General features: G+C 54.9%; 3 protein-coding genes across 3 annotated transcripts; 1 reads left to right on the forward strand and 2 right to left on the reverse strand.

The window, feature by feature from the left end:
• Window positions 1-4425: 4425 nt before the first annotated feature.
• On the reverse strand, window positions 4426-8070 carry LTHEOB_3535 (Viral a-type inclusion protein; the record flags this gene model as incomplete). Its single annotated transcript, XM_035512469.1, has 4 exons — window positions 4426-6812; window positions 6864-7074; window positions 7172-7771; window positions 7927-8070. The coding sequence occupies 4 exons, from the start codon at window positions 8068-8070 to the stop codon at window positions 4426-4428; spliced, it is 3342 nt and encodes a 1113-aa protein (XP_035362623.1).
• A 451-nt stretch (window positions 8071-8521) lies between these two features.
• Window positions 8522-9610, forward strand: LTHEOB_3536 (Fha domain-containing protein; the record flags this gene model as incomplete). The annotated part of the gene is made up of 1 exon (XM_035512470.1): window positions 8522-9610. One exon carries the CDS (start codon window positions 8522-8524, stop codon window positions 9608-9610), a length of 1089 nt encoding a protein of 362 aa, XP_035362624.1.
• Window positions 9611-11919: 2309 nt separating this feature from the next.
• Window positions 11920-13868, reverse strand: LTHEOB_3537 (Phosphate:h+ symporter protein; the record flags this gene model as incomplete). Its single annotated transcript, XM_035512471.1, has 4 exons — window positions 11920-12302; window positions 12420-13231; window positions 13285-13747; window positions 13799-13868. 4 exons carry the CDS (start codon window positions 13866-13868, stop codon window positions 11920-11922), a joined length of 1728 nt encoding a protein of 575 aa, XP_035362625.1.
• Window positions 13869-13903: the final 35 nt, after the last annotated feature.

Below are 13903 nucleotides of genomic sequence, written 5' to 3' on the forward strand. Positions count from 1 at the left end.
TCCTTGACTGCCAATAAACAAGCTTCCCAAAGAAACGGGACGTAGGGTTTATGTAGGTTGACACTAGCCACAAACGACTATTCAAGCTGACAGCAGAATAAGATGACTGCATTTACGGAACACTGGCGCCAGCTGCTAAAATACATGGCGTTCTCGTGGTGTTTGATGCGAGAACCTGCTGTTGTCTAATTGTGAGAGCTGCTTCGCACTACAAATACTTCAGTACGGTGCAAAGTAAAAAGTTGAAGTACTGTTAGAAGGTTGCACGGAATGCTCTTCGGAATTGTTTGAACGCACTGAATATAGTCGATAAGCCCCGTGACTCAATCGGTGATGACAGTAGTCACAGGGCCGGAGATTCGACCCGTGACAGGTTTCGTCGGGCTCCAAATATTTCCCACCACTTAAAGTCTTAGAATATATTGGCCTGTTTAATGTTAGATATATACTTTATGGGGCCGCATACCGAGCTAAGCGGAATTACTGGTTCTCACTCCCCCCTTTGGATGGCAGCCAATCAAATCATGACATCTCTCGTCGAACAACGCCTGGAACAACGTTTATATCTGTCGCCAAATTTTGGCAGAATAATAGATAGTTTGACTTCCAACCTGATGTTGCGTTATCATACACCTCCAAGGTCGTTGAGACCGAAGTGTAATGTACTGTACGAATGCAACTTGTACGCAGAAGGTATCATGTTTCCAACCCTAGTCCTTTTAGACTTTGCGTAATGATCAGCAGTACTGGCTAAGCCTCTATCTACATTTGCTTGGTTATTTCATAGGATTGTCCCTTTCCATTTTAGGAAGTTTGTTCAAACAATTGTTATATTGCAGCTTATGGATCAAATTGAGGATTAACGTGCAAGGAATTTATCTCAGTGATCCTGATTGGCTCGGCCACAAAAATTTCGAAACATGATTGTGGAGCACCGCTGCCCGTTATTTTCCGATACCTCTAGCCCTTTAAAGAATCCTCTACAGTTTCAAGCGTTGGTTTTCGCTTATTCTAGATCTTACCAAAATCATGAATTGTTAAAGTTTCCGAGACCGTTACGAATCGTGATGTAGAATCCTTTCGAATGGGATGGATTCTTGTGTTTGACACACCCACGACAACCCCATCGTCTCAAAAACATCATGACGGGTAGACCTTTTCGCTTGAAGCTCGGAATTTCCCTTTCATGCAGTAAATATGTCCAGATATGGGCTAGATGATCTTAACGATCTTTTTGCCCAAGTCGAAGAAATTGAAATCTTTCTCGTTTCCACACTGACGTGTCTCAAAAATACCGGCGCGATAGTACTCGTCTCGTTCACGGTAGCTTGGGACCAGGACGATCCCCGACATGACCGAGGGTTGGTTCATATCGTCGTCAGGCTTCAAATCCGCTGTCCGTAGTCTGTTTGGGAAACAGAAACCCCTTCTAATCAGAAGCAGGAAGAATGTCCGAGGTTGTGTTACACCTGACTCGGCATCTTGAGATTTGCCCTGATGGAGTATGTGTGGTAGGCTGCCATCCAGGCAACAATTCGCTATGCAGTTGCCTTCATGCATGATCTTGCAGTAAAAATCCAGTCCACCAGATACAGGCGTGATTTCTTTCCTGGAGACCCGGAACACTGTTCCCTTTAATCTGATGAAGCCATCTCGGACCCTTCCAAACTTATTGGTACCTTCAGGCTCGACGCTGAAATCAACACATTCGATGAGGCTTTGATTTGGGTGACTGATTGCATGATTGATCTCTGCATTGCGCGCTCGAGCGAGCCAGCTCCAAGACGGTGCAACATAATCAGACCATGTAAGAGGGTCAACAGGGTCTCTGAATTTCGTTGCTGACCATAGTAACTCATTTTCCATATCTGATTTCCAGATTCCGGCCAGGTATTGATCGTTGGTCTTCTTCGCTACGACGTTTGCCAGCGCAGAGATGGCCGGGAGCCTATCGGTCCAGAAAGTAAACTCCCGGCAGGAATATTCCAGAAATCGATCGAACCACATAGCATACATATCATCCTTCGAGTGTTGTTCCTGAGCCAAAGAGACTAGACTGTCTTCTGCGGCGTCTGCCAAACAATGGTCGAGTTCGGAGGAGTAGAAGCCTCTGCAGCTCCAATGAATAGCCCTTGCCCCAAAATAAATCCTTCTTGTTGAGAACAGGCGCTCGCAGAAAGTCCAACCACGTTTTCCCCATTTTGATTCTGCAGTGTCTTGATAGAAAAGAGAAAAATTTGTGAAGTTTGGCGCATTGACGAAATACGATCCGTGATTCAGTGTGCCTTGCTGGGTCCAAAATTGGATTTCTAAGGGCCGAATAGGAGGTGGTTGACGATACAAGAAGCCGTCGTTGCAAGACTCGGCCACTGTCGGGATGATTGTGATGAAAGCTTGCTGGTATATTTTTGCCATCCTCGGCGATTCCCTTTCCCAGTCCCTTGTATCGTCTTGAATGATGCACAGAGAATCTATCCATAAATAGGGTATTCTCAGGCTACGGCAAACAGTCACAGCGTCTCGGTATGTCTTGGGTAAGTCCTCGATTGGTATTATGTGGGATAACTTCTTATTCAGACTCTCGCGGGTGGTTTTTATCGGTTGCTGGGTTGAATGGCCCCAACAGTGGCTTAGGGCTGCGTACTTCCGCTGTCCTGGTCCTGAGTCAGACAATGATGATTCAGTATTTATCAACTGAACTCCGTCCCTCTCTTGACGAGCCGAGACATCAAGGAGTCTTCTTGGTAGTTCTAAGGGGTCGGTATAGGAATCGCAACGCTGAACGCAGCATTGAATCCACTGGTTCAGTCTTTCGCAAACCTCTGGTAGAAGCCGCAGTCCGTCTTCCGAGACGATTCTGTCAAAAGAAGGTGCTCTTGATATACCCAGATTTGAAGAGTAGGAGCCTAACACTTTTCTCAGTTTCAAAATCGACAGAGTGCCTTGATTCTACTTACCAGCTGGTGCCGATATTGGAAAAATTAGATGCCTAACCTGCTCATATCCATTCTTTCGTGAATCCTGAAAGTCCACTCGGAGACTGAGGCCATCATTCTGCACATAGTGTAGTCCAATTATTTGCAAGAATTGCAATTTTTCCAACGATCCTTGAGTAAGCTCGAAATACGTTTTGAAGGAATTTATGAGATGCCGGCAAAATGGGCAGCCTTTTTTTGCATTTCTCATGATAGAGACCATGCTCCGCTTGGACTTATCAAAAGGTAATTGGCTTGGAAAAGACTGTTGGATGCTCCTGGTGTCATGAGATAGAAAAGCGCGTGACGAATTGGAACCATCTCGCGGATGGTTACCCAAGACTATCCTTTCACACTGAAGACAAAACGCTCCCTTGGCTGGGTTCTGAAAGGCTTTCCACTGATGAATTATCTTTTCGTAGAATAGAACCGCGGTATTTGTAGATTGAGTTGAGTTGCCTTTGTCCCCGTTCGGCCTTTCCTCTGTAGGATAAGATGGCATTGCAAACCGTGACCTCCTCTTGCCATGGCCAGGAAACTTGCGCAAGAAATTTTTCCAAGCGGAAATAATCTTAGCTAGCATTTTGGTGTGTTTTCTGGGCTGACTGATGAGAGTTGTGCCATTGAAGTAGATCGTTGTCGTGAGAGGTTGTTCGTTGAAGGTTACTGTTGTGTGTGTGCACTGCGGTTGATGTTATTTCAGTTTCCCCGCTCAGGCACGGGGCTCAGCCCCCTACCCCCTGCATGCTCAGCCTTTCTACTCATGAAAAGTTTGCTGTTTCACGACACGAAGAAGGGCATTTTTTCAGATCATGAAACGTTTCGTGTGACAAATTGTGGCAGCACTTATAAGAGTCGCGCTGATGAATGGCAATGACTTGCGGTAGATGCAAGGAAGTCACGTGTTTGTAATTGGTTGGTTGGGGAAGGGAGCCAAATGTGTTGCACAGCAAGTGGGAACAGTCTTACTGATTATTTGTCGGTTACATGCATGACTTAGATGATAATTTTTTTTGTTTCTCACATGCGTAAAGCCAAGGACGAAGTATTCTAAGTATATATTGGTTCATTCACTGCTTATAACAGAAGGATGCCTTAAAGCTTAAGCACCTGGCAAATATAAGATCATCATACTTTGCAGAGTATAAGTCTCAGAAGCAGAGACCAAGCAAGTGCTCTAGTGCAAGATGAATCTACAACACGTGGATGCGAGCAAAAAACTAAACATTTACATGTCTTCATCGGAGATTGCCCCCCTTCAGCCTTGCTGGTAGTAGTAGGTATCAGTCAGATCGTCCCAGATCAACTCAAAACGCCCAAAAGGTCCAGCCAATCCCCAAATCTCATGGGCCCGCCCATAAAAAAACATCACATCGACCCCTCCCATACCATACATACAACACATACAAGACCAAAAAAAAAACACAAGCAAGAATCAAACAACACTTCTTCACCCCTTCCTCCCCGCCGCACCCTCCAACACAACCGGCACCACGACCTCCCCCTTCCAACTGCCCCTCTCATCCTCACCCTCCTTTACCCCCAGCCCCATGATCCCGCCCGTCGTCCCCGCCCTCTTCCTCGAAGTCGACGACGTATTAAACCGACTCACGACGCCTTGGGCGCCCAACCCCGCACCGCTCGCACTCCCGCTCTTCTTCCTGCCGCTGCTGCTGCTGCCCCCCTTGCTGCTGCCACCACCACTACCAGAACTACTCGTCGTCGCCCTCCGCAAGAGCGCCGACCCAACGATACCCTCGACACCAACGCCGTTGACGATGATGTTACCATTGATGACGCTGCGCATGCGTAGGAGGCCCAGCTTCTCCTCCTGCGACTTGCGCTCGGCGCGCCAGCCGCTAGGCGGGCGCTGCGGGAGGGCCGTGATGGCGTTGGGGTCGTCGTCATCAGCGGCGTTGTTGTTGTCTTTGGTTTCGCTCGCTGCTGCTGCGTCTTGCTGCTTTTTCCGGCGGCGGGCGTCCTTGCTGGTCGACCCGGAGGTTTTGGGGCGAGGCGGTTCCTCGGGCCTGGCGCCGGCGCCGGCGGTGTTTTCGGGGAGGGAGCGCTGGGTGCCGGTGCGGCGGGGCGCGGGCACAGCTTCGGTTTGGTTGTTGTTGTTGTTTTCGGACGAGTAGTAGCGTTGCGCGGCGGGGCGGCGGAGCATGGCGGGCGAGCCCGAGGGGTTGGGCCGGATGGACGAGACGGAAGGCGTGCGCTCGGTGATGGTCGGGGTGAGCTTGTACGTCGTGGGCGTCCGCGGTGTTCTCGGTCTTGAGGACAATAATGATGGTGGCGGGTCCTGGGAGTATGATGATGAAGGCGGGGGTGGGGGGTTGCCGGCGGATGGGTTGGAGGCGTTCTCTGGGATCTGTTCCGGGAGAGATGGATAGGGTGGGAGTTTTTTGTTTGTGTTGGAGCGGGAGCGGGTGGGTGCTGTGGAGTGGGACTGCGGGAGGAGGGTCGATGCTTCTGAGATGTTGCCGCTGACTGTCGTATTTGCTTGAGAGAGCGGGACTGAGGTTGTAGGTGATGGTAAGTCACTCGAGATACCCAGACCGTCCATGTCTGGCTTCTCGTTGGTTGGTGAGTATTCTGTCGTGGGTGTGATGGGACGTTGCATAAACAGATGCCTCTGCAGATGGTTTGTCGCAGTGTTGTCGTTGCATATGCTGTTACGCATCTTGTCGAGCTTCGTGTTTGCGCGCTTGATGTCTTTCCTGTATCCTCTGTTGTCCCTCTTGCAGCGGATAAGTTCCTTGACGTGATGCTGAATCTCCCGCTCCAGTTCCTCGATACGCTCTTGAGGATCGGTCAATGGAGACTCTTCGCCCTCCTTGGCAATTAGATTCCGAACACGTTTTCGTGTCTCCGCCGCCACAAGCTCCAGATAGCCATCAGCGCTGGAAGGCGTTCCAGGGATCATGCTCTTGGAGATGGCTTCTCGCGCCTGTCTCCTCACCTCGGAGTGCAACAGTTTCCTGAGGCGCTCATATTCGTCTTGAACAACGACCAAATCCTCTCCTTGAGCTTCGACGATTTCTTTTAGCTCCGTGTTCTCGTGGTCTAGTTGCTTGACCTTGTCCCTGACCGCCTTGCGCTTCAGAGCCTCCGATGCAAGAGCCTCCTCGTGCTGTGCGGCCACTCTGGTTTGTTGGGTATTCATCTCTTCAAGATCGAGCTTGAGTGCTTGATTGACATGCTGCAGTTCGTACAGCTGTTCGTCCTTTTCCTTCAGTAGTTCCTTTAGATCGTCAATCGTTTTTCCAAGTTCGGCAACCGTGTCAGGCATGGGCGTTCGCAGCTGCATCGTTTCCAGCTGCGTCGCGAAAAGTTCAGCGCGCAGTTTTTCTTCAGCGAGACTTTTCTCTAGATTGCTGATACGGATCTGCTCAGGCTGAGCCCGTAGAGAATCCAGCTCTCCTTTGAGCTCTCTGTACTTTTCGTGCATGAGACGTCTCTCCAGCTCCAGCTTGTATTCTGACTCACGGAGGTCGACCAGCAACTCGTGGTTGTTCTGGACCCTCACCTCGAGATCAGCAGCACGGTCCTTGTAGGCGTCCTTCCGGGCCACCAGCATCTCCATCTGATCCTTCATGGCTGCAATGTGTTTGGTTGCCAGATCGAGCTTCCTGTTCAACTCATTGACCCTTTCCTGCGTTTCGGCCGCGGATATCGAGGCCTCGTTGACTTGTTCCATGGTGTTTGAGTCATCCGGTTTTGTTTGCGTCGCTTCAGTATCCGAGATTGATGGCGGTTTGCCTTCCTCAGTAGGTGGTGATGCCTCGGGACTGGTGCCTCGAAGGTCTCTTGTAGGGATGGTAAGGTGCGGACGTGGCGCTGGTTGTTGTCAGTTTCATGTAAACAAAACACGGTGGATCCAAAACATACACTTGCTATCTCTCGATTCTTCAAGATAGTGCACATAGGCTTTCATCGCCTCCAGCTCCTTGCGGTGAGCTTCGGCCAAAGTGGACGCATGGGCCTCATGGGAGATGCGCAGGTGCTGGAATTGAGATTTGAGGAGGGCAATCTGCCTGTTCTGGGCAGCAACAATAGCGTTGAGCTGTTCGGAATCTGAAACTTGTGTTTGCCGCATTGGCTGGTGTTATAGGTGTCAGCACAGGCATATGACAGGGAACAGGTGCGATCCGTTGCCGTGATTGGACGGGTCATATGCAGGGATGCGTGTGATATACCTTCGCGGAAACGTTGCTACTCTCAGAGCCAGCGAAATTGCATGTACCGGAGGACTCTGTGACTTCGGTAATAGGAGTGCGCAGCAGAGAGCTATTGTCACTTCGCTTCTCTTGCGAGGCGCTGGATCCAGACTCGACGCTTGTCTGGTGGAATAGACCTGACGCTCTGCTTGAGCCTGCAGCAGTAGTCGAGCCCCATCTTGACGTGGCAGTATTCAAACTTAAGCTTTTCTTGTGCTGCATTATCCGCGCAGCAGGGGCCGACATTTGGAGAGGCGAGGCCAACGTTTGCCTTTTGGTTGAGGGATCATTTTCCTGACCAGCCTCCGCATTTTTGGTCAGGCCGGGAAAGCCTTGGTTCTCCAATAGAATTGAGCCGGGCAACTCGGCAATCGTCGGAGTGGGAGGCGCAGTACGCGAACGTGGTCTCGCTGGGTTGGGCTGCGGGAGAGAGAAAGCGTCGTCGAAGACAGGAGAGCGGAGCATGTCATTCGCGGCAGCGAGGATATTAGAAACGGGAGCGGTAGCGGTAGAGGAGGCATCAATGATGGCGCGCGAGGCGGTCGAGGGCAGTTGAAGAGGCTTTGGCCGTTGCCTTTTCTACAGACCCGTCAGTGGCTTTTAATTGGAAACATAGGCGTGAAGCAGCCCTCAGGAACCCACAGCGGGAGCCCCACGGCATGCACGGGGCTGTGCAGCCACCGAGTTCATGCCCATGCAGCTCTGACGCGGGCTAGGAAAACAGGCTGGCTGACCTTCCGTTTCTTGGAGGCAGCCAAGTCTGAGGGCGAGTCCCACCGGTCGACAGGGTATTGGTCGACAGATATCAAGCCGTCGACGCGATAAGCATGGTCGTTACGGCGGTCGCCTTTGGTCCAGGGAAAGAATTTGGAAGCCATGGCGAGAGCAAGACATGGAGAAGGGAACAGAAATCACGGCGGGACAGCCGTCGACATAACGAGGTCGGGGGCTGAAGGAATGAAGGAGCTCGGTGGGAATGCTCGTGGAAAATGGAGCCATTTGGAGCCAGTGCGCATGAAGCCAATGCGGGCGCCTAGGGAGATCGACCTGGGAATAGTGCTCCCGGGCACATCTGCGACGGCTGCAAGGGCGCATGGTGGCATGCTGAAACGAGTCGACGCGGGTGAAACAGTCGAGCGAGCTCTTCTGGCGCGCCAATTGCACCAGCAGTGACGTGGGCTTGGCGCCCGCTCTCCAAGCTCTGCAGGAACGTGAAAAGCACTCCATCGCCTAACTCACCCCCCCAGCCAGCGCCAACCTCGATTCGACTGCATATCCACCCAGCCTCTTGGTGCAGCTGCGCTTCGCTGCGCTCCGTCGCCCGCCACAATGCCAGCCGACCCGGTGTCGCCGCCGCCGCGCGCCCGCCGCCACTCGCTGTCCGACGACGACGACAACAGCAGGCGCAACGACGGCGCCCGCGACAGGCACCGTCGGAAGCGCAGTCCTGACGACGACGACGGCAAGCACCGTCGCTCGCGCCGCCCCCGCGACGACAACGATGACTCGGCCGCGCGGTCGGACGACGACGACGACAGCGGCGAACGCGCCGCGCGCCAGCGCCGCCGAGACCGAAGCCGGGAGGGACGACGTCGGAGCAAAAGCAGGAGCCGGAGCAAGCACAGGCACAGGAGCCGCAGCAAGGATGCTGCGCGGGACCGGTACGAGAGGAAGCGCCGCTACGACGATCGTTCGAGCAGTCATCACCACCACCGCTCGGAGCGACGCAAGGATCGCGACGGCTCGCCCCGCCACTCGCGCCGCAGCCGGCATGCACGCCACGACCACCGTTCGCGCTCGCGCTCGCCCAAGCGCCGCCGCCCGTCGACCAGCGCCTCGCCGCCCCGCAAGCGCTCCGCCAAGCCGCTTCCCTCGCAGGAAGCTGCGTATCGCGGCAGTGGCGACGGCTCTGGCGAGGCTGCCGGCGAGCCTGTCGTTGAGAAGCAGAAGCCGAATTTCAAGCAGACAGGCCTGCTCGCACGCGAGGCGAACACGGTGGCCGGCACGGACATCGTGCTGAAGTACAACGAGCCGCCGGATGCGCGGAAGCCTCCCGCGCGCGACGACTGGCGGCTGTTCGTCTTTAAGGGCCAGGACTGTCTGCAGACGGTCGAGCTGGGGAGCCGCAGTTGTTGGTTGGTGGGGCGCGAGGCTGCTGTGGCGGATCTGCTCGTCGAGCATCCGAGCACCAGCAAGCAACACGCCGTGCTACAGTTCCGCCACACCACCCGGGTCAACGAGTACGGCGACAAGGATGCGAGGGTCCGACCCTACCTCATCGACTTGGAGAGCAGCAACGGTACGATACTGAACGGGAAGCAAATCGAGGCGACACGATTTGTAGAAGTCATGGACAAAGACGTCGTCAAGTTTGGGCTGAGCGAGCGCGAGTACGTCTTGATGCTTGCGAAGGCATGATGGGTAAGACAGCGACAAAACACCAAAAAGGTAAACAGGCGACAGGCGTTAGGATGAATAATCTTCAGCAGGGAGGCATGTCCATGTACGTAGGTTTTGGGCCGAGCCTCACAACGACCCAAGCAATCAACACCACACTGCGCCACAGCTTCGGCCGCACTCAAGATTCGGCCCTTTGGACTAGACGTTCGAAGGTCGACTTAGTCGGGCCTGATCCGGAAGAGGTGCATCTCTCGATCCCTCGGGCTGCAGCGGGTTTAGACTTTTTGGCCTCGAGACAATCTTGGTGAACCTTCTTGGGGGGTCTGGAAGGGGTCTGTCTCTGGGCGGCAATAGAAAACTGGGTCCGGGAACAAAAAGCAAGGAGACGGCAAGGGCCGCGGTGGGGTGGGGAAGCTGTGGCGGCCACGGGTGACGGATCTACCTCCGGGCGATTTGATGTGGTGGGCAAATGGGATGGGATGGCAAAGGGTGGAGAACGGGGGCCAGGCGAGAATTCAGTTAGTCGGGCTTGCCCCGTTTTATTCCTTTTGGACCGTCCCGCGGCTCGGGGCAGGCGATAGACCGGCTCGCTCTCTTTCCTGTTTGGGGCCCTGTTCAGGCATCGGCCAGCAGCTAAGGCGCAAGGCAGAGCCATGGTGACGGGTACGAGTAGTCGGCCCGAGCCCTTGTAAGGTTGCTGCTGCAGGTGCGGTTATTGCGGCCGGCACCTGAGCCTCGGAGTGCCGTTTAGGCGGCAGCCTGTCTCTGAAGAGCCGACGGCCTCTTGTCGTTCGCGCGGCGCGACGAAGTGAAGCTCCAAGCAGCCGTGCACAATATCTACCGACGTCCAAAGGGGGCCCCGCTTTCCTTCCTACGCTACGGACGGAGCCGTCCTTCCGGCGAGCTGAAGGCGTTGCGCGCTTGCGGTCTTGCCGAGCCGGACAGCTCCTTGCCACATCGGGTTAGCAGCATGGATGGTTGTTCTTGCCGTTCTTGCCGACGTTGATTCGACGACGATTTGGCACCTCCGTCATCTTTTTCTGACGTCCTCTCCCTCCCCGCACCAGCCTCTCCCACGTCGCCCCAAAGCTTAAAGAAATGTCAACAGGGCCAGCCAACAGGACATTTCAACGCTCTACCCCGTATTCGAATTCGCTGAAGCGATAGGAATAACGATCAACACCCGCCCGTCTTGGCACTGTCCATATGTAGCCTGCCGCCGCGCTATTTACGGCTTTTCTCCACAATCTAGCCAGACCGCTGGGACGACATCAAACAGTACCTTTCTTTTCTTTTTCTCTCTTATTTACTCCTATCTGGTTTTTCCTCTTAGTCTCTTTTTTTTATTTCCCTCGCGTGCGGCCTGCTCTCGGCGAGGCGCCTGGGCGCGCGCGCGCGCTACATAAAGTCACCAACCCCGAAACGGAATGCCGTTGCGAGAAAACGGTGCTACGCGTGAGAGGGAGCGTGCGCTTCCCGCCGACGCCCCGTCCCGTCGGGCGATTGCTTACGTACAACGCGCGCGCCTGGATGCTCGTGTGCATGTTGTTGCCTTAGCACTGCCAGTTATTCCGGTTGCCGATGAGCAGACGGGGGAAGGGGAAAGAGGGGCATCGTACGAGAGCAAGATGGACGTCGTCGGTGCTTGTCTCATGACGCGATGAGCGTAACGAGGACGGATGGCTACGCTTTTCGTCTGGATGCGAGGCGCCGGTGAGTGAGGAAGAGTGACAGTCATTGCTCCTGCTGGACGTTGGCTGTAGCTCGTATTACGCTCTGGCACTTTCTGGTCTCCTCTGATTTCCCTTTGTTTCACTTCCCCAGCGTAGTGGGGCGCAAGACCATTTGACTTTGCTAAGGCTGTCTCACCGGAGATCCCGCACCTTACTTCTATGCTGCAGTTGATTGGTTGCCTCCAAATCACCATGCAGGAAGAATGCAGTAACTTCTGTCATGAAGCAAGCAAGTGCAGTTCACTTAGGCAATCGATTCTGCTAATTATTGTTTCAAGGCTCTTTTATTATTTCGTCATCGTCACTTCAGGCCTTCCATTACTCCTCAACGCTGCGCATCAGACACGCACATCTACTTGTATACTGTACGACCAATCAACCTTTCCAAGGTTGTCAAACAAGGGTGTATCATGGAGAAAAGAAAATGCCAAGCAAGAAAAAAGAGTGCCGGACCAAAGGAAGGACAGCCGCCCTGGAAAAAGTCCTACCAACTAACCAAATCCCAATTTTTTTTTCTCGTTGTCTCTATTCGACAACAGCAACACTTCAGCCTCCTACAAGCAAAAAAGAAATATTTAAATAGCCGCCGCCTCTCTACGCCGCATCACCCTTCTCGTACGTCTCGCTCGCCTCACCGTCATTGCTGCCGGCCCGCATGGCATGACCGTGGGAGGGGTCGTACTCGGGGGTGCCGGGGACCTCGCCGGCGAGCTGCTCGAGCGTCTTGCGCTTGGTCTCGGGGATGAGCAGCGAGGTGCCGATGCCGAGGAACATGAAGAGGGCGTAGATCTGCATGACGTGGTTGAGCCAGGGGCTGGCGTTGCCCGGCGTGGCGCCGCGCGTGCGCAGCGGGCCGATGAGCACCTGCGCGATGATGGCGCCGACTTTGCCCGCGGCGGCGGACACGCCGTGAGACGAGGAGCGGTAGCGCGTCGGGAAGCACTCGCCCGGTACGATGAAGGTCGTGGCGTTGGGGCCTGGTGGGTGGTGGAAAGTGTTAGTTTGGTTGGGACAGAGGGAGAGAGGGAGAGAGAAGAGGGGGGGGGGGGGAGGGGGAGCAGGGTTGGGAAGAGGGGAAGGGAAGACTGGCTTACCGAAGTTGAAGAAGAACTGAGACAGGACGTAGAGGGCGAGCAGCCCCTTGTGGCCGACTTGGTGGTAGGCGAAGCCGATGATGCAGAAGAGGATGGTGAGGATGGTGAAGCCCATGAGCTGGATGGGCTTGCGGCCGACGGTGTCGACAGTCGCGACGGTGACCCAGTAGCCCGGGATGGCGCCGGCGCAGATGAGGATGAGGTTGCCGACGGCCGAGTTGAAGAAGTACTCGTACATGTTCTTGGTGCCGGTGGTGCCGTAGCCGATCTGCGTCAGGATGATGGAGTTGTTGAGGCCCAGGCCGTAGAAGGCCACGTCCAGGAAGAACCACGAGCCCGCCGTGCCCAGCAGCACCTTGCCGTACTTCCACTGGCTGTAGTGGGCCACGAAGTCGCGCCACGACGCCTGCGGCACCTCGAGCTGCGGCGCCTGCTCGTTCATGGCCTGCACGCGCGTGATCTCGTCCGGGTGGCCCTGGTGCTCGCCCGCCTTGTACGCCTTGATGTCCGATCCGGCCTTGACGATGTCGCGGGCCACGTCGAAGGTGTAGCGCGGCGTCTCGGGGATGGTCAGGCGGTAGTAGAGGGCGATGCAGCCGGGGACGGCGCCGAAGCCGATGATGACGCGCCACATCTTGTCGACGGCCAGCGAGCAGACGCCGCTGCAGGTGGCGGCCGAGGAGGCAGTCTCGAGCGAGTCCTTGAAGCCGGCGGTGACGATGAGGGCGATGATGGCGGCGCCAAACTGGCCGAAGCCCTGCATGGCGAAGACGGAACCCATCATAGCGCCTCTCCACTTGGTGGTAGCGAACCTGCAGCTGTGTTAGAGGGGAAGTGATTGGATAGGGATTGGGTGGTCACGTACTCCGAGGTAATGATGGACGAAAGCGGGTAGTCACCACCGATACCGATACCCATAAGGACGCGCCAGAAAACCAGGAGGCCGACGATGGACATGGACTGAGAGGGAGCAGAAAGAGCCTGGGCGAGGGTGGCGAAGATGATCAAGATGAGCTCGAGACCGTACATCTTCTTACGACCGACCATGTCGGCCAGGACACCGAAGCCGACCTGACCGATGACGGTACCGGCACTGGTGGAGACCTTGATGGCAGTGTCCGATTCCTGAGGGATCGAGCCCTTGTTGTGGTGCCAGTAGGCGACGCCCAGCATGGGGGTGGCGAGGTTGATGGCGAAGATATCATACGCATCGGTGAAGAAGCCGATGCCTGCGACGACGATGGCACGCACATGGTACCAGCCAAAGGGAGCCTTGTCGATCTCGGCCAGGGCAAGGCGTCTGCGCTCGTTGGGGTCCGCAATGTGGGCTGTGCAAGAGTCAGTCTCCAGGCCTCAGGGTGGTCGAGTGGTGGGCGTACCGTAGTCATTGTGGAAGTTGTGGAACGCGGCGTTCCCGCCCGCGGTCTTGTGGACAGGAGCAGCGGCCATGGTTGGCAAAAGCTTGGTGTTGAATGGGCGGTTGA

Source organism: Lasiodiplodia theobromae, assembly GCF_012971845.1.
Source record: "Lasiodiplodia theobromae strain AM2As chromosome Unknown scaffold_9, whole genome shotgun sequence".
Taxonomy (NCBI): domain Eukaryota; kingdom Fungi; phylum Ascomycota; class Dothideomycetes; order Botryosphaeriales; family Botryosphaeriaceae; genus Lasiodiplodia; species Lasiodiplodia theobromae.